Genomic DNA, 23,481 nt, shown 5'->3' on the forward strand with positions numbered 1-23,481 from the left:
GCGTTCCTCAGCAAATGCGAAGTAATTGTGTTAGCAAACACGGAGAGGGTGATCTTGAATAATTGACTACGTTTTTCCCGTGGAAAATTACACAGGAAGCAAATGGCTGATTATTCTTCTTAGAGAAAGGAATGGGGTGGGGGAATCAAATATAAAGGCAGTGCAGCTGAATCAAAGTGTTCTTTCAAAAGGGTTTTTGCTGAGTCAAATTTCGGACCAGGGTAGCACTCAAGTTCTGCTTGCCTTGAATGGGCTCAGTTGCGTGGCGAGTTCCCACCTCCCACCAGAAGAAATAAAGACACAAGACACCACAGTTAAGGTTAATGGGTGTAATTGGCCACAACTTTATTGCTTGCAGGAAATGAGCGGTATTGGCCTAGGCATTGGTCCTAATCAACTATCCGGCTTCAGGCTGTATGCCTGAGAGGCCGGGAAGGGCTAACACCAGCAGGGGGAGCCCTGCTGATCCACATCAACTAGGCACTCCCCTGGGGTCACCGCTCAGGGGCGTGCCTTGGGCCCTGGCCTCCCTAGGCTTCGGATGGGGCCATGCCCCTGGAGTCCTTTACCGGACTACCCTTCACAACCGGGGGAGGTGATGGCGCTCCCCCCCCCATTCATCTACATAACAATACCCCGACCAATGTCTCACCGCCAAACCATGGAAGTTGTGATGATTTGCTATGAGGTAAGCGGCAAAGCTAAGGTTAAAGCTAATGTCCGTATAGTTAAAGCTATGGTTTTCCCTGTAGTGATGTATGGAAGTGAGAGCTGGACCATAAAGAAGGCTGATCGCTGAAGACTGGATGCTTTTGAATTCTGGTGCTGGAGGAGACTCTTGAGAGTCCGGCCACCTCATGAGAAGAGAAGACTCCCTGGAAAAGACCCTGATGTTGGGAAAGATGGAGGGCACAAGGAGAAGGGGACGACAGAGGACGAGATGGTGGGACAGTGTTCTCGAAGCTACCAGCATGAGTTTGACCAAACTGCGGGAGGCAGTGGAAGACAGGAGTGCTGCTGCTTCCGAGAGAGGAAAGGGGCGAGCCTGGGGCTGACCTGACCTTAAGTGCCCTCAGGTTGGCCCGCCCCCCAGCGCCAGCCGATTGGCCGACGCTGCTGCAAATGAATAATAATGGGAATGGGAATCATGGGGAGTCCCACGGGGCTAGGGCCAGCCCCGCGAGGGTGTGGATGGGGTCGTAAGCCCGCAACCCCCCCCTCCTGAACTCGGGAGTGGCTTTGGCAAGGTGATGGCTCTGCTTTGCTTTTTAAGATGCTGACCCTCTTATATACACAATGCTTTTCAAACCTATTTCCATGAAACACAACAGGGATGGGGAATCTGTGGCCTTCCAGATGTTTTTGGATTACAGCCCCCACCCTGCTAGACCATTGGCTATGGTTCCTGGGCCTAATGTGAGTTGGCATTTAACAACATTGAGTGGGAGCAAACATTCCCCTATACCTGAAGTAGGACACAGAAGAACAAATGGGTTCTGGATATTCAGATCCGAGATCTTCCCTTCCTCTGTAGCCTTGGAGTCACATGACATCATTTATCTTTGTAGTTATTTTATTATATTTTATTTCTAAAATTTCTACGCCTTTGCAGGAATTTATTAAATCTCCTCCGACGTATCAGCAAGTGTCGGGCAGAGTGCCAGGATCTTCTTCCCCATTCCCTCCACCTCAGAAGTTGTTTTACTGAAACATGAATATACGCTCACAAAGTAAACCCACTTGAACCGGAGGCGAAATGTTCATTGTAATGCATTTATGTCATAAGAGTATTTATGTAATGCCTTTCGCTCTAAAGAAATAAGGCCAGTGCAAAGTTAATATAAAAAACTTGGCAAAACATAAAAAATGCAACATCAGAAATCCCGTTTTCTGTAGGTGGTTTTGTATGCACACCATTTAGAAGTATGAAAAATTGAGGCCTTGAATAAATAAATGTAAATGCCTTAAATAAAACGAACTGAGAATGCAATTTAAGTGGATTTGGAAAGATAATTAGAGGGGGCAGAGAATCAGCCGCAAACTTCTCATCAGCATGTGCAGAAATTAATTAATTTTAGGATCTTCTCTCTCCTTCCCTTCTAGCCCCGATGAATCCTCACCTACGTAAGTATTTGCAATACCTGGTTTCTGCATTAATTAGAATGAAATGTCAATAAAAATAGTCTATGGTATGCTTAGGGAAGTTGCTTGCCTCTCTGTTTGCTCAGCAATTTGGACACCTCTTCAGCTGTCATGACCCAATTTTGCATGGTGCTTCCTTAGATCAAGGGAGCAGCTTTTTGCCTATGTTGGGATGTGGTTGGGTGCCATTTTGAATCAAGATGGCAGACCCAACTTTTCAAAGCAGCACTGATTTTAACCAAATTTTGCATGATGCTTCCTGAGATCTTGGGAACAGGTTTTCTACTATGTTGGGATACAGTTATATGCTGAACGGAACCTCTCTAAACTATTGTATTTTAATATTCTGTTGGGAGCCGCCCAGATATTCGGGGAAACCCAGCCAGATGGGTGGGGTATAAATATTATTATTATTATTATTATTATTATTATTATTATTATTATTATTCCCAAACAATGCTGGCTATGAGCCTGCTATTAATTGATGCAAGAAGGAATATGACATAGCACTAAGGAGATCCCTCCATAAATGCAAAGATTTCTGCTTGCCTCATGGAACAATCTCGCTCTCCTCCTTCTGCCCTGGGGGTATTTTGATGGCAAGGGAAGAGAAGCAGAGCCAGCCTACTCCCTAGGATCCTAGGTGCAGTCTCTTAATTTCTTGTTTTGCTCCCAGCTTTTAAAAGCACTACTATAGAGTTCGGTGCAACCTATACAGTCCTCCTGCATTCGATGGGTTTGGCAGCCCATTCCCAGGCAGGTTTTCTCAGAAGTCCCATTGAATTCGGACAAATTTTCAGCTAAACCTACCTAGGGATGTTCTGCTCTGCTTTACAACCTCCACCCCACGCCCCAATTCCTTCCACTGCTGCTCCTCCCTGCCCCCACCAAGAAATCTTCTACATCAGGCATGTCCAACCGGTCGATTGCGATCTACCAGTTGGTTGATCCCTGGGCATCCCTGGCATCCCAGATTGATTTCCCAACAACAATCAATTGTTGGAAAGCTCAACAACTTTGGTGAAGGCTCCCCCCAAAAAAGCTCAACAACTTTGGTCAATCTAATGGATAGACCGCTGTCATTTTTTTTATAGTGGGAGTAGATCGCAGTCTCTTGGGAGTTGGGCATGCCTGTTCTCTGTGTTCCTGCATGCAGGCAAAGGCTTTGCTTGACTTCCCAGGCTGTCTACTCCTAGAGGTTGCCAGGGCTATGGTCCAAAGTGGAGCCTTGTCTCAGGGTTGTCTGCATTCAGCCTGCTTGAGAAGATGAGCCCCAAACGCTTCACGGTTGTTGAAATCCTCTTTTTTTCATGCGAATGCGGTGTCCGTCTGTTGGCAGGAGAATTCCACTGCGGCTTTGAAGACGGCAACATTTGTTTGTTCACCCAAGACGAGAAGGACAACTTTGACTGGACGAGGCAAAACATTATCCTCCGGGACACCAAGTACACCCCAAACACAGGGCCCAGCGCTGACCGGTCAGGATCCAAGGAAGGTAAAGTTCATATCTCAGCCTAAAGCTCAGATTGGCTTTTGACCAAGCACAAGAGCTCCTTCACACTTCCATTTGTAATGTCTTGGGTACCCTGGGTCATGAACTCTGTTGGGAGAGACACTAAGGGAATGTGTCCCTTGAGCATCTTTATTTTATTTTATTTATTTTATTTTACTTCTACACCGCCCTATACCAGAAGGTCTCAGAGCTGTTCACATAAAGGATCACATACATAAAATCAAAATACAACGACAACCCAATAGAACCCCCCTAAACAGAGCCAGCATTTTTTAAAAAGGCATAGGATGTTGACCAGGTCAGGCAAAGGCCTGGTTAAAAAGGAACGTTTTTGCCTGGTGCCTAAAGGTGTATAATGAAGGCGCCAGGCAAACTTCCCTGGGGAGAGCATTGCACAGATGGGGAGCCACTGCAGAGAAGACCCCGTTCTCATGTTGCCACCCTCTGGACCTCTCGAGGAAGAGGCACGTGAAGGAAGCCTCAGAAGATGATCTCAGGGTCCAGGTAGGTTCGTATGGGAAGAGGCGATCCTTGAGGAATTGCAGTCCTGAGCCGCTTAAGGCTTTATAGGTCAAAACCAGCACTTTGAATTAGGCCCAGAAATTAATCAGTAGCCAGTGCAGGTCGACCAGGATTGGTGTAATATGCTCAAACAGTCTTGCTCCAGTGAGCAACCTGGCCATTGAATTCTGCACCAGTTTCCGAACTGCCTTCAGAGGCAGCCCTACGTAGAACGCATTGCAGCAATCTAACCTTGAGGTTATCTTATGTGCTGGGGACATGATTCAGGACCTCCAATCTCAGACATCTCTGGGAAGGATGCTACCATTTGAGCCAGGAACTTTTAAGTTGGACCATGTGTGCGGTGGCTGACTCTCAGCCTCTGTGCAACTGAGGGAATCCCTGGCCGCGTCATCCTCTGGACAGCCAATCAGCTGGCTCGGGGTCCTTGGCCTGAGCTATTTAACACAGGCCCAGCCAGGGATCTCCCTCTTTTCCCGCCTGCCAGCTGTTCCTGCTTTTCCCACCCTCCCACCCTATAAGGTTTTCATTGCTTGACCTTGCTATGGACCTTGGTTGGTCGCCATTGAGGGGCCTGGTAGGAATTTTTCCACTTGGCAAATTGGCACCAGCCACTTGGCTTTCGCCTACCTCATAGCAAATCGTCACAACTTTCTGGGTATTGGCGGTTAGGCATTGGTATTGCTCTGTAGATGGAAGAGGGGAGGAAGCGCCATCCCCTGCCCCACATGTTGAAGGGTAGTCCGGTAAAGGATTCTGGGGGACGTGGCCCTGTTCAAAGCCTAGGGAGGTGAGGGCCTAAGGCACGCCCCCTATCGGTGACCCCGGGGGAGTTCCTAGTTGATGTGCATCAGCAGGACTCCCCCTACTGGTGGCTAACCCTTCCCGGACTTCAAGCGGACAGGCTGAAGTCGGATATACCATATTTTTCGTTCTATAGGACGCACATTTTCCCCTCCAAAAATTAAGGGGAAATGTGTGTGCGTCCTATAGAGTGAATGCAGGCTGCACCGCTATGCCCAAACCCAGAACAGGAAGACGGAGCACTGCGTAGCGCTCCCTCTCGCTGCTCTAGCTTGGGGACGGCTGCGCGCAAAGCCTCTCCAGGGCAGCGGGGTGCCTTCACCCCGCTGTTCTACAGAGGCTAGCAAGGCTGTTCCCAAGCCAGAACAGCGAGACGGAGGGCTCCGTCTTGCTGTTCTAGTTTGGGGATGACTGTGCGCAAAGCCTCTGCAGGGCAGCGGGGCGCTGCGCTCCAAAGGCTTCAGGGATCTTTGAGGCTGGCGGTGGGGGAATGCAGCGATTCCCCCCACCGCCAGCCTCACAAGCTCTGGTGAATGTACCTTGAACGCACCTTGTTTTAGAGGGGGAAAGCAAGAAAAAAAATTTTTTCCCTGTTCTCCCCCTCCTATGGTCCGGTGCGTCCTATGGTCCGGTGTGTCCAATGGAGCAAAAAATACGGTAGTCAGTTAGGACCAATGCCTAAGCCAATACTGCTCATCACCTGTAACCAATAAAGTTGTGGCCTTTTTTAGCCCATTAATCTTAATAATTGTGTAATGTGTCTTTATTTCCCTGAGGCGGGGGGGGGGGGGACTCGTCACGCAATATGTCCTGGTTGCACATTCATAGGAAGTTGCAATTGGCCTTTGGGACCTGAGAGGTGAGGGGGTGACAGGGGGACCCTGGAAGTGGCAATTTAAAACTCCTGCTAAGTGACTCTAAACTAGACATTGGGAATCTGCAGTCATTTCATGCTCACCCATCACATTAAGAATTTACCGAAAATTGACATAGTTGTTAAATGTGGCCTCTAAGAGCCTTGCTAAATCATCATCATCATCATCACTTTTAATTTGTATACCGCCTTTCTATCTTACAATATTCAAGGCGGTTTACAAGCTGAAGAAACAAGGAATGTACACCTTATAACAATCTAATGTACTACAAAAATGTGATAATAAAGCATAGCTTTAAAATACGCAATCTACATCAAATAAAGCCACATTCAACAATCATTAGAATAGTGTAGAATAATAATATCAGCATATAAAAATTAAAGAGAAACCCACTATAAATAAATAAATAAATTACAATAAATAAATAAATAAATTACAATAAATAATTTCGAAAGTACAATCAATAAAACAACGGCCAGCCACAGTGCATAAAATAATACAATACAAATTGAGAAGCAGAGACTGGAGGTTGGGGATGGAGGCCTTGCCTGATGGAGTTTCCCAAACATGGGTCTCCAGCTGTTTTTGGACCACAACTCCCATCATGCCTAGCTAACAGGACCAGTGGTCAGGGATGACGGGAATTGTAGTCCAAAAGCAGCTTGAGACCCAAGTTTGGGAAAGCCTGAATTAAACTGAATAGTTTCAACTGGATTTGAACGTATGCGCAGTTAATTGCTACCGTTTTGAATTCCATTGCATTGCCAGCTTCCTTAGTGGGTCATGCAAAGAGCTATTCTGAATAATGTTTTTTATAGGGAAGGGGGGCACTGGGGTGATTTTATGGAAACAAGAGGCCGGTGACCCCCCAAAAAGTTGGGGAACCGCTGATTTACCTGCTTATGATCCACGCGACGGTCACCTCCAGGCTTGACTACTGTATTTTGCTCTACGCGGGGCTGCCCAGAAACTCTAGCTGGTGCAGAATGCTGCAGCGAGGCTCCTCATGGGGTCTCTGCCATGGGAGCATATTCACCCAGTGCTTTTCCAGCTGCACAGGCTCCCGGTGGAGTACAGGGTCGGATTTAAGGTGATGGTTTTGACCTTTAAAGCCCTTCACGGCCTAGGACCCTCATACCTACGGGACCGCCTCTCTTGGTATGCCCCACGGAGGACCTTAAGGTCCACAAATAGCAACACCCTAGAGGTCCTGGGCCCTAAGGAAGTCAGATTAGCCTGAACCAGAGGCAGGGCCTTTTCAACACTGGCCCCGGCCTGGTGGAATGCTCTGCCTCATGAGACCAGGGCCCTGCGGGATCTGATTTATTTCCGCAGGGCCTGTAAGACAGAGCTGTTCCACCTGGCCTTTGGCTTGGAATCAGTTTGATTCCCTCCCCCTCTTTCTTTTTCCTTTCTCCTCCTGTGAAGAGGCTGCATCCTAATGTTTTAATGTTGTATTTTAATCTTTTAAAATTGTATTTTAATCAACTTGTTTTTATTATTGGTTGTTAGCTGCCCTGAGCCCCGTCTTGGCTGGGGAGGGCGGGGTATAGATAAATTATTATTATTATTATTATTATTATTATTATTATTATTATTATTGTCTACAGCCTGGGCAGAAGGAGAAGCTCCTTTCCTGGGTTCGGTTGGCTGCTGTCATCCCGCCTCTTGACCTTGCTGTTTCCTCTTTGCAGGGTTCTTCATGTACATTGAAGCCTCCAGTCCCAGGAAGGAAGGAGACCGGGCCAGACTGACCAGCCCTCTGTTCAGCATCCCCCCAAAAAACCCCTACGGAGCCACCAACACGGCCTACTGCTTCAGCTTCTATTACAACATGTACGGACAACACATAGGTGAGCTGATTCTGCCACTCGTGTTAATTTCACCGCTGTCACAAGATAGTGTTGTTGTTTAGTCATTTAGTCGTGTCTGCCTCTTTGTGACCCCCTGGACCAGAGCACGCCAGGCACTTCTGTCTTCCACTGCCTCCCGCAGTTTGGTCAAATTCGTGCTGGTAGCTTCGAGAACACTGTCTAACCATCTCGTCCTCTGTCGTCCCCTTCTCCTTGCGCCCTCCATCTTTCCCAACATCAGGGTCTTTTCCAGGGAGTCTTCTCTTCTCATGAGGTGGCCAAAGTCTTGGAGCCTCAGCTTCAGGATCTGTCCTTCCCGTGAGCACTCAGGGCTGATTTCCTTCAGAATGGAGAGCTTTGATCTTCTTGCAGTCCATGGGACTCTCAAGAGTCTCCTCCTGCACCGTAATTCAAAAGCATCAATTATTTCCAGCTCCCACTTCCATATATCACTACTGGGAAAACCATGGCTTTAACTATACCGACCTTTGTTGGCAAGGTGATGTCTTTTTAAGATGCTGTCTAGGTTTGCCATCGCCTTTCTCCCAAGGAGCAGGCGTCTTTTAATTTCGTGACTGCTGTCACCATCTGCAGTGATCATGGAGCCCAAGAAAGTAAAATCTCTCACTGCCTCCATTTCTTCCCCTTCTATTTGCCAGGAGGTGATGGGGCCAGTGGCCATGATCTTCGTTTTTTTGATGTTGAGCTTCAGACCATATTTTGTGCTCTCCTCTTTCCCCTTCATTAAAAGGTTCTTTAATTCCTCCTCACTTTCTGCCATCAAAATTGTGTCATCTGCATATCTGAGGTTGTTGATATTTCTTCCGGCAATCTTAATTCCGGCTTGGGATTCATCCAGTCCAGCCTTTCGCATGATGAATTCTGCATATAAGTTAAATAACACATAGGTGAGCTGATTCCGCCACTGGTGTTAATTTCACTGCTGTCACAAGATACGTTTGCCCAGATCTTCCGATTGATGTTGAATGTTCTCTGGGCAGAGAAGATTCCTCTCCTACTCTCCTCTCCTCCCCTACCTTTGACCTTTATTCTGTCCTTCATCTCCAGCGCCTGGTCTTTGGGGATGAGCTGAGACTGCTTAGCAAACATTGCTACTGGCCTTGCCCTTTTCAACATCTCTTGCTTGACCTCCAGAGAGAATTCAGACGTGGAGAAGTTGGTGGAAGAGAGCTCTGGCTTAGCCAAATGCCCCAGGGAGGTCCATTGTCTCTCACCACGGCCAGCCTTTCTTCTTAATGTTCCCAGACATCCCATTACATCTCAGCCGTTAGATCATAGGATCACAGTAGCGTAGAGTTGAAAGGGAGTTGTGCAGATTTATTTAATGTTATTTTATTTATATAAAAATATCTGCACTGCTGTATCATTAAATAGATGTGTATATATCAAAGCTGTTTACAACAAAAGTACAATAAAAACCATATAAAGAGTTAAAATCTGGCATCAATCAACTACTTAGTGAAGGTTGTATTCATAACTACCTGGCAAAATAGAAAGGTTTTCAGCAGGCATTTAAAAGCTGGCACAGAAGGCACAGTGGCAGGGAGTTCCACAGGACTGGACTAGTTTCTTATTGCTACCAAGTGAGCCTCTCCAGCTCAGGGAATGACCAACAAAACTCGTGCAGATGATCTCAGAGATCGAGTTGGGACTGAAGGGTTCAGTCGATCCCTGAGAGACCCCAGACATAAATTGTTCCGGGCTTTGGGAATTAATCCAAGGACTTCGAACCCAGGCCTGTACTGGATGTGCAACTGGTGCAGCTGTTTTAACCACGGTGTGCTGTGTTCATCAGCAACCCATCAACATTCTGCACCAGCTGGAGTCTCCAAACCAGACCCAGCCTCTGGCCCTGCTGGGCACAAGTAGCAGGTAGCCTTCAGAAGGTCACCCAGATACGAATATGGCCCTCAGGACTGAAAAGCACTCCCTGCGCCTCTTTCTGGGACATGAAGCCGCAGGTCTGGCCGTGGATTCCTTCCGCCAGTGGCCACATCGCAAGTCTTGGCCGGCTGACTGCCTCCGTCTTTCATCACTGCCTGGGATTATTCGCCGTCGGAAATCTTCCAGCCGGAATCTGTTCCAAGGGATTTGGGAGACTGTTAAATTAGGGTAATGGATCTGGAAGAGGCCAGGGAGTCTGCCGAGATGAATTGACATCTGCTGTACAAAAGGTCCCCCCCTGAGTCTGGGGAAAAGGGCTGGGAGCCTGAGCATCTTGAGCGCCATTTGTCCGAGCGTCTTAAAACCTTCTTAAGCTCTTTGCGGAGATCAAACGAGTCTGGCTGGCAACATCCATATGCATGAAAGCTCTGCTCCTTATTAGAAGCGGGAATGAAAGGCCTCGCCGGGCAGACACGAGTTTGGGGGATAAGCTGCTTTCAAACTTCTCTGGGGTTACTCTTCCGCAAAGTCACCAAGTCCGTTGGAGCGAGTTTCTGAGGCCTTCGCCAAGTGCCCTCGGAGGTTTGAGGTCCGAATAGGGCAGGTGCCACTCTGGGCCTTTGCAAGGACACATTCCGTTGGAAAAGAAAAATAATATATCATTATAATATATATCTGTTCATATTTAATACTCACGTACACATAAATATATATTTCAGTTTCTAATCTCACCATCTCCCTAAAGTTCAGGGTGTGTAAACATGCATTTTAATAATAGTAATACTACTAATAATAATTTTAATAATGATAACAACAACAACTAGTAGTAGTAGTACTCCATTAAACTAACACAGTGAAAATGCTCCATTAAAATATAAAATGTGATGAGCAGAATTATAATACAGTGGTACCTCGGGTTACATACGCTTCAGGTTACATATGCTTCAGGTTACAGACTCCGCTAATCCAGAAATATTACCCTTTACCTTTACCTTTACTGGTTGGCCACTGTGAGAACAAAATGCTGGACTAGATGGGCCCCCTTTGGTCTGATCCAGCAGATTCTTCTTAAAGGTAAACACAAAGTGACCCCTGACCATTATGTCCAGTCGTGGCCAACTCTGGGGTTGCAGTGCTCATCTCGCTTTACTGGCCAAGGGAGCCGATGTTTGTCCGCAGACAGTTTTTCTGGGTCATGTGGCCAGCATGACTAAGCCACTTCTGGCAAACCAGAGCAGCGCACGGAAATGCCGTTTACCTTCCCGCCGGAGCGGTACCTATTTATCTACTTGCACTTTGATGTGCTTTCGAACTGCTAGGTTGGAAGGAGCTGGGACCGAGCAACGGGTATCTTCAAATCACTGCTGATGCATTTGTGAAGCTAAGCAGGGTCAGGTGTGGTTTCAGATTGGATGAGGAGAACTGTGTGATGAGATTCCTGCATTGCATAGGGTTGGACTAGATGCCTCTGGGGGTCCCTTCTGTGATTCTGCAAGTCTGTGATTCAAGAGCTCTGGCTCAGTGGCCCATTTCAGGTTTCTTTTGCGGCATCCCATCACCCAACATCTCACAACCTCCTAACCTTTGCCTTCTGCTGTGTGTGTTTGCTCCCCCCCCCCCCCAAAGGAACGTTGAATGTCTACCTGCGGTTAAAGAACCAGGCTTCCATAGAAAACCCCTTCTGGTCATCGAGCGGCAACAAAGGGCAGCATTGGTCTCAGGCCCGAGTGAATATACACCCAAACACTTCGTTTCAGGTAAGATGGTTGTCTTAGAGGAGGACAACCCCCGTTTTATTGGTTTCCTCCTTTCTAAAAACCGACCTGTCATGCACAAAGCACAAGCAACCTGCCTAAGGCATAGCTGTCAACAGTCCCTTATTTGGCGGGAAAGTCCCTTATCCCAGTGCCATTTCCCGCTGCTGTCCCGGATTGTTGATATCCCATAAATTTCACGGGTTTCAAAGGAAGCAGCTCCTCTCCCTCCCTGCCGGCCAGGGAGGAGGGAGGCTTCAGCTGTGTTGCTTGGCTGCGTTGCTCACCCAATAAGGAGTCTGAGAACGACTGGGGGGTGGAGCTTGCATGCCTTGTGCCGATTAAATCGGCCGCATTGCCTGGGGAATTGCCTTTGCTCAGCGCTTCCCAGCGGAGAGGTGACAGTGGTTTCCCTTGCTGCACCCCTTTGCCGGGTTGCTGCACTGTGGGAACCACCGCTTGAGTCTTCGTTTGGCTGCTGGCTGGGCTTTCTGCCTTTGGCTCGGAGGGGCTCAGAAGTCGAACATACCTGTGCTTGGAAAATCCCTTATTTTGGCTGCTGATCCCTTATTTTCGAGGCTGCTGGTCCCTTATTTTCAAATCTGTAAGTTGACAGCTATGGCCTAAGGTTTGCACAATTCCACTCAATCCCAACAAAAATTATACGAAATGCAATAAAAACCATCACAATTATACTGCAAAGAGAAACATAGCAGCAGTTCATAGCAGCAATGAGGTCCCTCTATTTTATTTTATTTTTTAAATCTGTTATGCATGAATGCGCACTCATGGGAGCAAGCACACTGCCAGCAAAAAGCTTATAAATTGCTTTCGGTGTTTTGAAGTTTTTGGGGGTGTTGGGGGCAGGATCCAAAACAGGGTGGAACAAAAGAGAAAAATCTCCAGGCAGGAATTGTCACTCATAACTGCACTGAGCTTTGGGTGTCTCATAATGCAAGTGCTAGTCCAGGGGTCAGCAAACTCACCGTGCCTCGGGCCGGTGTCTCCAGCGCTGATCATGCGGTGGACCGGAGGGCGGGGGAGCGCATGCGTATACGCATGCGCACACGCTGTTTCTGGTGCACTTCCGGGTCGGAGGAGGACCGGAAATCGCTTGTACGCATGTGCACAGGCCTCCTCGGACCCAGATGTGACCGGAAACAATGCTTGCACATGCGTACAATGCTTGCACATGCGCACAAGCTATTTCCGGTGCTCCTCCGACCCGGAAGTGGGCAGCCGCGCAGCGCAGTGCCGGTAAGAGCGGACAGCGGGTGGCGGGGGTCACCGCGGGCTGGATAAATGAGTCCCTCGGGCCTTATCCGGCCCGTGGACCTTAGTTTGGGGACCCCTGTGCTAGAGACACGGGATCCCACTGAGATTCTGCAAGTGTTTCAGTTCTTTCCTCCAACTTAACAAACTGAAGCTCCAATCTGATTATCGCCAAAAGCAACCAGTGAGATTATTGACTTGAATGTAATCCGCCCTGAGAACCTTGGACTAAAGGTTCTGTAGAATCATAGGACTGAGGAGTTGGAAGGGCCCCCAGGGTCATCTAGTCCAACCCCCTGCAATGCAGGAATCTCAGCTAAAGCAACCCTGACAGATGGCCATCATATTAGTAAATCCCCATAGCCATCTGCTACAAGCCTACCCACTTGCCAGGGAGCTCTGAATACAGATTGCTGGGAATAAAGCATGGAGGAGTGATCTCAGGTCCTTCTGGCAGGCTTCCCATGGACACCTGCTTGGTCCCTGTGAGAGCAGGCTGCAGACTAGATGGGCTCCCTTTGGCCCAATCCTTCTTCAGGACCCTCCTTATATTCTCCTGAGTTAGTTGCTTCACCATTGGACGGGCTTCCTTCTGAGTAATGGGGTTGCACTGTCTCTGTCTAAATAGTCACCCAAGTCAGGAGGACATTCCTGGGTGCTGAAGCTCAAATTTGGAATGACACGTCTTCCTTTGGGACAGTCATGGGCACAGGAGACTCAGGCTCCTGGTCTTAGATATAACGTCCAAAGATGGATGAAATTCAGAGTCTTCTGAACTGGCAGATGGTGATTGAGGTCCAACATTCACAGTCGTCCAGTAGTTCCATTATTATAATGTGTTACTCATCTCTTCGTTTGGGTTGCTGATCAAAGCATTTTAAATTTTTTTTGCATATGATGACATTGCTGATTAAGCATCAATATTGGACTTTATATTGCCAGGCAAAGCATTCTCTCCCCTCTTGCATATGCATCTGAAAAGGTCTGAAGGTCTGGAGCATCTGCAGATGATTGGCAGATGCTTCCTGAAATGGGTCAGGTGGCTGAATAGATCCGTTCTGGTTTCTTGCTCTTGGCTGATGAACAAAATTGATCCTTTTGTGTTAATGCACCTGCCAGAGCTACGAGGCTGGATTTCACACGTTGCAGAGGAAATGAAGATTTGAGGGGCATCCCATGAAATTCAAGTTGTCCCTGTGGCGCACTCACAAACATGTTGCCTTTTCATAGATACCTCAAACTCAGTGGGGCTTGCATCTCAGTAGCCATGCTTAGAACTGAATTGCAACTAGGGATATACAGTAATACAGCACTGATTTCCATTCTGAGACATATTTGCTGCGTGGCGCTCTGTTTCCGCTCTGCTGCGATTCGGCTTCTGACAAAACCTGCTCTTTTCCACCTTGCTCTCTCGCCTGTCGCCTTATTCCCCATGATTAATTACGCCATCAGTTGTGCGACTATTAGGCTGGTCCACCCCATTCATTTCAATGCAAAGGAAACACAATGCAAATTGCAGAGGGGAGAGGCAATAATCAATTGTGTGTCATTTGCAGAATGAAAACCACAATGAATACTGATAGGGGAACATTCAGACCAAGAGGGAAACTGCTTACAAGTATAGAGGGGGCAGGGAGATAGTGAATGTGAGTCCCATGGGGTTCTAGTCTATGCAGTGTACCCCAAGAACTTTGCCATTCCCAAGATAACCCCCCCACACTGAAAAACCCCCAACCCCAGATGCATCTGTGATGTAAATAGCTTTTGCACAACTCAGTGCTAACTCCAATGCCCTGTCCTTCTTACTTTCCCCATGAACAGGACTAGCGAGAGTCTGTTTCAGTGGAATCATTCGATTTTTGTCCATTCGCTCCTGGAGTTTCCTGCCTCCCTGCCTCCCTGGTTCCCCTGCCCCTCCTTTTCTTATTTTACAGCATAAAACAAATTTAAGGCCGTGAAAACGCTGAACAAATAAAGCCGAATAAATGTCAGCACAGCTGGAACTTTAAATTACTTTCTTTCTTTTTTTGCAGCTCCTGGGCCAACCAAACTTTATTTTGCATTTCAGAGCCTAAATGGGAAGGGATGTAAACCTCCCAGTTAATTTTAAGTAGAGTGAATCAGAGTGAATCTCTGTCTGCAGTAAATGCTGTTGCTCCAGCACAGAAATTAAAGCTTTTTATAGGTTAATTCGCACACTGAAGTGCATCCAAGATTTATTTTATGCTTTCCGGGCCCACATATCATCGGCGAAGCATTTCTCATCTGAAGAGGGGATTATGAATGCTTTGCAGCAATCCCTGATTCTAAATGACCAGCTAAGGCAGGGATAAATTATAGCAAGAGCATTTCCTAGTATAAACTAGAATTTAACATTACTGGAGTGCTGTTTTGTATAGATGAAGAGAGTGCCAGTCCTTGCCCAAAGGACCTTCTGAGATCTCACTGCAGTCTCGCAGTCTGACAGTCTGATATAGCCCTTTTCTGAACCACCATAAGATATGCATTAACCACAAAGAATATAGAATTGTAGAGTTGGAATGAACCCCTGAGGGGCATCTAGTACAACCACCACACTGCAGGAATCACAGCTAAAGAATCTCTGACAGATAGCCACCCAACCTCTACGTAAAAACCTCCAAGAAAAGAGAGTCTACCACTTTGCCAGGTGCTCCATCCCATGGCAAGCAGCTCTTGCCATCAGAAAGTTTTCCCTAATGTTTAGTGTGAGTCTCCTTTTCTAATCATTTGAATGCATCGATTCAGGTCCTCCCCTCTGGAGCATGAGAAAATAAGGTTTCTCCACCTTTAACGTAACAGCCCTTGAGATATTTGAAGATGGCTCTCATTGAACCCCATCTATCCACAATTCAAGCTATTGGGCCAGATGACATGAGAGGTGTTCATAGGGAGAAGGAAGACCACCCATCCAGGTGATGGAGGAATATGACACACAGAAGCAGGACTGTCAGGACCCATGCTGTGTCCCTGGAGCTGCAAAATTGATTCCTTGCCCTTATCTCAGACACTGATTCGGAGCCAGAGGAGCAGAGACAGCAGTTGCCTCCTGGTTACAGTTGTCTCTATACTAATGCACAGAGTATGGGAAACAAGCAAGATGAATTTGAGCTTTTAATTCAGGATGGCAAATATGACCTGGTAGGCATTACTGAAACCTGGTGGGATAAAACTCATGACTGAAATGTAAGAAACTGAGGGGTATAACCTGTTCAAAAGGAACAGACCAAACAGGAAGGGAGGAGGAGTAGCATTGCATGTAAAGGATGTGTACACTTATGAAGAAATCCGTGACCTGGAGCATGGAAGGCAGATTGGGAGTATATGGGTAAAAACTGTAGGTGAGGGAAACAACTGTTCTCTTACTGTGGGGGTTTGTGATGGATCTCCAAGCCAGTCTGAAGACTTGGATGATGCCGCCTTTTCTTCTTCTTCTTTTTTTTGCATTTAATCTTTATTGATTTTTTAGTATACATCACAATTATCATTCTCCATCAGAGATATACATAAAAAGGGGAAAAAATACTTAAACGTTAAAAAAATACTTAAATGTTGAAAATGAAATAAAATTACCATATTTTTCCGTATATAAGGCTAGGTTTTTTCCCTTTAAAATAATGTCAAAAATTAGGGGCGTCTTATACACAGATCTATCTCCCCCCATTTTCTTAAATCTGAGTCCCCCAAAATAGGGGACATCGTATACATGGGGGGATCTTATAGACGGGAAAATACGGTATATAGTAATGTATTAAGGCTTCCCTCCACGTGGGTCCTCTACATTTCTATGTTAACTGCATATTGAATAACGTCTAGTTTATATTTATCCAATAGGTTATGTCACCTTGCAGGAGTCATTCAAAGCCTGCCAAAGATTTCAGATGTTTACAATGTTTGGTCGTCATGATAATAATAATAATAATAATAATAATAATAATAATAATAATAATTATACCCCGCCCATCTGGCTGGGCTTCCCCAGCCATTCCTAACTTTCCCTGTTAGGCTTGCCATCTCAGCGTACTCAATCAGTTTTGCCTGCCATTCCATTTTTGTCTGTATATTCTCTCCTTTCCAACATTGGGCTAATAGTATTCTCACGGCTGTGGTTGCCTACGTAAATAACATCCTCAAATCTTTCGGTATATCTACGCCTATAATACCTAGGAGAAAGGCTTCTGGATTTTTGGCGAAGGTTAACTAAAATAATTTAGTTCATGTCCCAAAATTCCTTTATCTTTTTGCATTTCCACCGCATATGGTACATAGTAAAGAAATGGAAGGAACTGTGGATGATGCCTTCTTAAAACAGATTACCGAACATTCAGAAAGGAGAGATATGGTAGCCATAGGAGATTCAACTGGCCCTGTATCTGTTGGAAGCAACTCTGCCTGCACGATCCCCTATTTCTGTTGCTCCTGCTGCACTGATCATCTTTTTCAGGTGCATCTCATGTGATCTCATTGCAGGTTGTTTTTGAAGGGATCCGTGGCAAGGGTATCGAAGGCGACATCGCCATCGACGACATCTCGATTGTGGAAGGCGAATGCACAAAAGAGGACTATGTGAACAATCGTAAGTGTCTCTTTGATCCACCCTCGTCCTCGCAGCAGCGTCCCAGCCACAATCTGCTCCCAGGCCCCAGTGTAAATGTAATGATCCAAGTTCTTCTCTTACTCTCTTTCTTTTATTCAACTTATACTCCGCCCTATACTTGGAGGTCTCAGGGTGGTTCACAACAAGACAACAGCATATAAAATCAAACCAAAAGCAATAACCCAATAAACACCCTTCCAAAAAAAGTGCCACATTCTAAAAGGGTGTTGGATGTCAATAAGATCAACCAAAGGCCTGCTTAAAAAGGAACGTTTTTGCCTGGCGCCTAAAGCTGTATAATGAAGGTGCCAGGCGAACTTCCCTGGGGAGAGCATTCCACAGATGGGGAGCCACTGCAGAGAAGGCCCCGTTCTCATGTTGCCACCCTCCGGACCTCTCTAGGAGGAGGCAAACGAAGGAGGGCCTCAGGAGATGATCTCAGGGTCATAACTACAGGAGCCTCTTTCTAGACTGCATCAATGGAAATGAACAGGAGGATCTGGAAAATATTGTAAAACAATAAGAGCGACTATCCTGAAAATAAACGTGGCAAAAATTTGATGTTTTGCAAAAAAAAAAAAAAAAGGGGAAAATATATGAGCTATAATAAATGCAATTAATAAATGCTTTTATCTGGGATGGGAAGAAAAAACGGGCTTAGAGGAAGGCACAATAAATAAGCCATGATCAACAGGAGGGCTTGTTGCATATTCTAAATATAAGCTACTACTAAGGAACAGGCAAATTCAGTGGTGTAGCTTGGGAGGCATGGGGGCCGTAGCCCAGGGCGTACAATCTGGGGGGGCACAAACTAGGCAACCCCCGCAGAGGCACCCCTTGCGCCCTGTTGGCAGTGGGAGCTGGAGAGCTTGAAGGATGAAGATCCCCCTCTGTGTGTCCTGCCCCCACCTGGCACGCCCAGCCGCATCCCCCCCCCCTTCCCAGGGTGAATCAAGACCCAAGGACAGAGAGAGGCTGTGCCACCCACTCTCCTGGACTGGGGTGTGTGAGGGCGCCCCTGTGCCGGTGCTGTAGCGGACTCCCTCCGTGTCGTGCCCCCTTTGGGGACTTGCCCCTTGCACCCGATCCAGGCCCTATTTAGATGTGCTCTGCCCCTGAGTAAATTGCAATGGGTTACAGGGTTCGGCAAACTTTTTCCGCAGAGGGCCGGTCCACTGTCCCTCAGACCTTGTGGGGGGCCAGACTATATTTTGGAGAAAAAATCACGCCCACGACTCTCCCCTCCCTTCTCCACATCACCGGACGAGCCCCAGTGGCTGCTTACCTGGACCTTGCGAGTGGCAGGGGCTGGTTGTGGTGGCAGCGGAGGGATGATGAGCGGTGCAAAAGGGCTGGCTCTGGAGAGGGGCTGCTCAAAATGGTGCTCAGCCAGCTTTGCCCGGCCCCCTTCCTCCTCTAGGCAGGGCAAGGAGAAGCCAGGAGGAGGGAGGGAGGAGGCGGCACCGTGATGCGTGTGAGGGAGAGAAATGGTGCAGCCCAAACGAACAGAATCCCCACACTGATCCATGTGGCGATTCCCAGACCGTCCGTGGGCTGGATCCAGAAAGCAATTGGGCCAGATCCGGCCCCTGGGCCTTAGTTTGCCAACCCATGGGTTACGCCTTTGTCCATTAAACTTTAATTAGTTTAATGTTAAGTAAACGTCCAGTGCGCTTCCAACGCCATAAATCTTATCTCAGCAGAGAATTTTGTGCAGCGGTTGAAGAAGGCAGGAGAGTCAGTACCTTTCAATGAAGAATCCTGGAGCATGCACTTTGGAACTCAGAAAAAAAACTTTATTTACAAAAGAAAAACCCTGGCGATAAAGCACACATGCTTTTATCTCCGGCATAAAGAAAACTTTACTCTAAACTTAATTCATATCAGCAAACACGCCCATGGCCACAAACTGAGTCTGCGAGTCAGGTCAAAAAGAAGGCGGAGAGGGGAGAAACACACAGGTGAACTGACTATTTATACAAACTAACTCACATTCCTGGATGCTTAATGACTTCCAGCTGCTCAGTGATTAGAGCGACTTGTTACCTCTTAACCCTTTAGTACCAACAGCCTTAGTTTGCAGAAGATCAATATTTGTTTGTTTGTTTGTTTGTTTCCTGCCCTTCACCCTAAGATCTCTGAGCAGGTTAAAGCGCTATAATTCAGCAGAGCATTAGAACATTAAAACGCTACGGCAGATTGCTCCCATTTCTCCGGTTCGCTCTCCCATGCACATCTCCTCGTATTACGGCATGAAATGTGTAAGAGGCTTAATGTCTCCTGACTGCTTCCTTTGGAACAGAAGACTTGCAAACGGGGAAGCAGCCCCTTAATCACAATTTAAGTGGCTAACCGCTCTGTCCCTTTAGCCGAGGACGCTGCTCGTTTGTCATTAACCCCACGCGACATTCAGGCCAACACTGAATTGAAGCTGTGGGTTGCTCATGAGGGTGAACTAGCCAGAAAGGAGGAGAAAAATACCGTTCTGGTTAATGGCATTACGGAACAAGATGCACAACTGGAAAAATAGAATTGCTGGAAGGGCCTGCGAGGGTCATGTAGTCCAAGCCCCTGCAGGGCTGTCTTTAGCATATGCGGCACCGGGGTGCAAAAAACTGCCCAGCACCCCCAATTTGGGGGGGGGGCAGCTCAGAGTTAAGGGGTGATATGATAGCCATGTTCAAATATATAAAAGGATGTCACATAGAGGAGGGAGAAAGGTTGTTTTCTGCTTCTCCAGAGAAGCGGACACGGAGCAATGGATCCAAACTACAAGAAAGAAGATTCCACCTAAACATTAGGAAGAACTTCCTGACAGTAAGAGCTGTTCGACAGTGGAATTTGCTGCCAAGGAGTGCGGTGGAGTCTCCTTCTTTGGAGGTCTTTAAGCAGAGGCTTGACAACCATATGTCAGGAGTGCTCTGATGGTGTTTCCTGCTTGGCAGGGGGTTGGACTCGATGGCCCTTGTGGTCTCTTCCAACTCTATGATTCTATGAGAGTTGTTGAACTTTTGGGGGGTCACACAACTCTCTCCCATGCTGCTGCAAGAGGAGAGCAACCTCCCAGAGGCTTGGGAGGGAAGCTGCGCGCCTTGTGTGAGCAGCATGCATGCGCTGGGTGGGCCTCTCTACGGCCCGCCTATCCCAGGCACTCAGAAGGGCAGAGGCGGCCAGCTGCCTCAGTGCCCGCAGCAGAAACACCTGTGGTGCTCTGACAGGCTCTGGTCCACTCGGCAGCGGCTGGCCTGGCTCTTCGATCCCTGGACTCCAAATCTTGTCCCCGGACTCTCAGCCTGGCGCCCCAGAGAGTCCAGCGCCTGGGTGCCCCGCACCCCTAGTGCCTATGAGTAAGTCGGCCCTGAGCCCCTGTTAGCAACTGAACCTCCAGCTCATACCATTGAAAGGGGAGGAGGATAATGAATTTATCGAGCAAATTCTGCACTGAAAGACTATACTTCTAGCAGTGATGGAAGGACAGTTTGATAGGAAAATGTGCTTTCTAGGAGGAATGCGCCTGAAATCTGGTGAGATTTTTGGGAGGGCATAAAACTGCATCAAACTGGAAACAGGAAAGGGAGAACTCTGTCCGTCCACTGAATCCTCAGAGGCCTGCCTAACTCCAATGTTTGCTAACTCTCTTTCCCCTTCTCTCTTCAGATATACCTTCGGGCACAGTCAGGACTCTGCCACATATACGGATTTTCCCCGTTTTCCTTCTCATGTCTGTCTTAAGTCATCAGAGGTGACCTTATTCCGGCAGAGGCTACAGCAGACGAGGTGGGCATGAGGAAACGAGAACATTTTTAAAAAGAAACAAAAACTACCAAAGATTCCTCCACTGACTGACTCAAAAACGATTTTTTAAAAAATAAAAAATGAAGAAGACGATGAAGAAGAAGAATCAAACATTAAAAAAAAATATAAATATATATAAAAAAAGGGAGCCTTGGGAGTTTATAAAAGACAAAAGAGATGGAGCGACAAAGGGGCTGCGGACGCCACAGTTTTCCACGTGGAAGTGAAGGAGAGAGACCTTCAGGTGCTTTTGTGGTTAATTAGAGACGAACAAACGAAACCAGAGAGAGAGAAAGAGAGAGACACACACACATACACACATACACACAGCATTCATTGGAAGAACTCTGTCAAAGAGCTATAGAATTCCTTGTTCAAAGCACAAAGTCATGGCTTGTTTTGTTTCAAATGAATAGCTCGCTTGTTGCCATGGAGGCCCTAATGACTTGCCAACGGAGAGATTTCGTGAAAGAGAGAGCGTGAAAGAAGGGGGAACGGAGGAGAGAGCCCACTCCCTACACCTCACTGCGAAACAGGGTAGAAGATGAGCCTGCATTTCTGTTCTTCCCCCTTCCACACGAGGTTTTTCTCCCGCATCGAGTCCCACGCCGCCCTTTCAGGCCCCCTTTCCTCGCCGCTGCCCTTGGGAAGGAGGACTCAGCGGCACCCCAGCTCTTCTTGAAGACATTCTCGTTTCAGTTCCCCATGGCAAGGCTAGATCCACGGTATGCGGCCTCCTCGCTTTGCATGCATCGACGTAACTCCGGGAACGTTCGGACGTTCGGTGGTGACACGGGTCTGTCCAAAGTTGGCTTGCGGCCACTCGGACGCCATGCCTGGACGCCATCTTCCCCTGCCCCCAGGCCCTCGCACCCTCTGAGACCCCTTTCCTCCTCCTGCTCCTCCTCCTCCTCGCTCCGCCCCCTCCCCTCCCAAGTCCGGCCGGAGTCATCCGTTTGAACCAAGTGACGAAACCAAACTACCATCTTTTTTTCTAAAACGCCATGGAAACCAAGTGCCTTCAACAATAACAAGCCTGAGAAGTAGAAGAAAAACGTGGGGTGGGTGGGGAAACGGAATCACGGAGGAGAGAAGCTTGCAGGTTCGGGGGACGTTTGCAAAAACAAAAAACACTTCTCTTTTTTTCCCTAAAGAGCAAAAAAAAATATCAATCAATAAAAAGTCAATCGTAAACGCTGAAGAGGAATGGTAAAGAGCAGAAGCAGTGAGCTGCTTCAGGAGATGGATTGACTTGGAAGCCCCTTGCGGGCAGAGACCTTCCCGACAGCCATGGCCTTTCTACGTAGCGCCCGTGAGAAATTGGTGCCCGTTTGATCCTGGGGGAAACGGGGCCAGCCTTTGCTTTTCAGAGTACCATGTGAGGTTGGCTGGAGGAGTTGTAAAAGAAGGTGGTTCACACACACACAAACACACACAGAGAGACAAAAGCACGGAGTTTTTCTTACTCTAACCTCTGTGCAAAACCAGATTGGTCCTTACTTTTAGGGGGAGGTCAGCGGGGCGAGGGGAAGCAAACAAGACTCTTTGCGGCAAAATGCAAGCCAGCCGACCTGGTTTCATGTCAAAAACACGGAGAAGAGAAGTCCTCTGCCCTTTCATCAGACTCTTGTGCAAAATTGTGAAATATTATTTTATTATTTTAGCAAAATTTTAAGAAAAAAATACAGAAAAAAAACCAACGACAGCAAATCACTTTTACAAAAAAAATAATAATAAAAGAAAAAAATAAAACCTGTACAAATTATTTCCAGTTACCTGGCTCCATCCCATACCTATAATCAGCCAATTTTTCCAATACACTGTAAATTTCCCCTTCTATACAAGTCGGTAATGGGAAAAAAAATTGAAGACCTTTTTCCTTAAATTATCTCAGCTTTTGACTTCATTAAAAAGAAAAAGAGTTTTGCCTAAGCAAGAGTTATTATAATTATTACGAATATTCTCCATTCTTTCAGAACCCGGGGGATGGAAAGGGGAGGGGGGAACCGTGTATGCAAATAATTCGGATATTAAAAGGAAGAAAATAAAAGTTCAATCTTTGAAAACAGTAATATTTCCAAAAAAAAAGCACAAAGAGACACAGGTAAACAATGAGGAGGCTTGATTTTATATTTTAAAAAAACAATCTGTAGAAAAACGTTTGTGCCGATGATTCAGTCATTGAACTGAAAGAGATAATTTTACAACTATGTTCAATAAAGCTTATTTCCAGGTAAGGTATTGGTAAGTGTTGATTATGTTTGTTGAACACTCCAGCCACCCAGAGGTCCCCAGTTTCAGGAATAATAATAATAATAATAATAATAATAATAATAATGCTGGCCAATGTTTCCACAAAGTGTGGGTGGCTAGACGATGATGATGATGGTGGTGATGATGATGAGAATAACATTGTGTGCCACAAAACTAG

The 23,481-nt window shown here is 46.9% G+C and overlaps 1 protein-coding gene across 2 annotated transcripts in view; it reads left to right on the forward strand.

Annotated features, from left to right (window-relative positions):
- MDGA2 (MAM domain containing glycosylphosphatidylinositol anchor 2) overlaps window positions 1-22,982 on the forward strand; it is a 379,533-nt gene extending 356,551 nt beyond the window's left edge. For both annotated transcript variants that reach the window (XM_083434972.1, XM_083434973.1), the window contains exons 12-17: window positions 2,104-2,124; window positions 3,482-3,637; window positions 7,551-7,709; window positions 11,241-11,371; window positions 17,129-17,234; window positions 20,913-22,982. In XM_083434972.1, coding sequence (XP_083291098.1) covers window positions 2,104-2,124; window positions 3,482-3,637; window positions 7,551-7,709; window positions 11,241-11,371; window positions 17,129-17,234; window positions 20,913-21,001 — 662 coding nt within the window. In that variant the 3' untranslated portion in view covers window positions 21,002-22,982. The remainder of the gene's footprint in view (window positions 1-2,103; window positions 2,125-3,481; window positions 3,638-7,550; window positions 7,710-11,240; window positions 11,372-17,128; window positions 17,235-20,912) is intronic.
- Window positions 22,983-23,481: the final 499 nt, after the last annotated feature.

This window comes from Podarcis tiliguerta, assembly GCF_965153285.1.
Source record: "Podarcis tiliguerta genome assembly, chromosome: 1".
In the NCBI taxonomy this organism is placed as follows: Eukaryota; Metazoa; Chordata; class Lepidosauria; order Squamata; family Lacertidae; genus Podarcis; species Podarcis tiliguerta.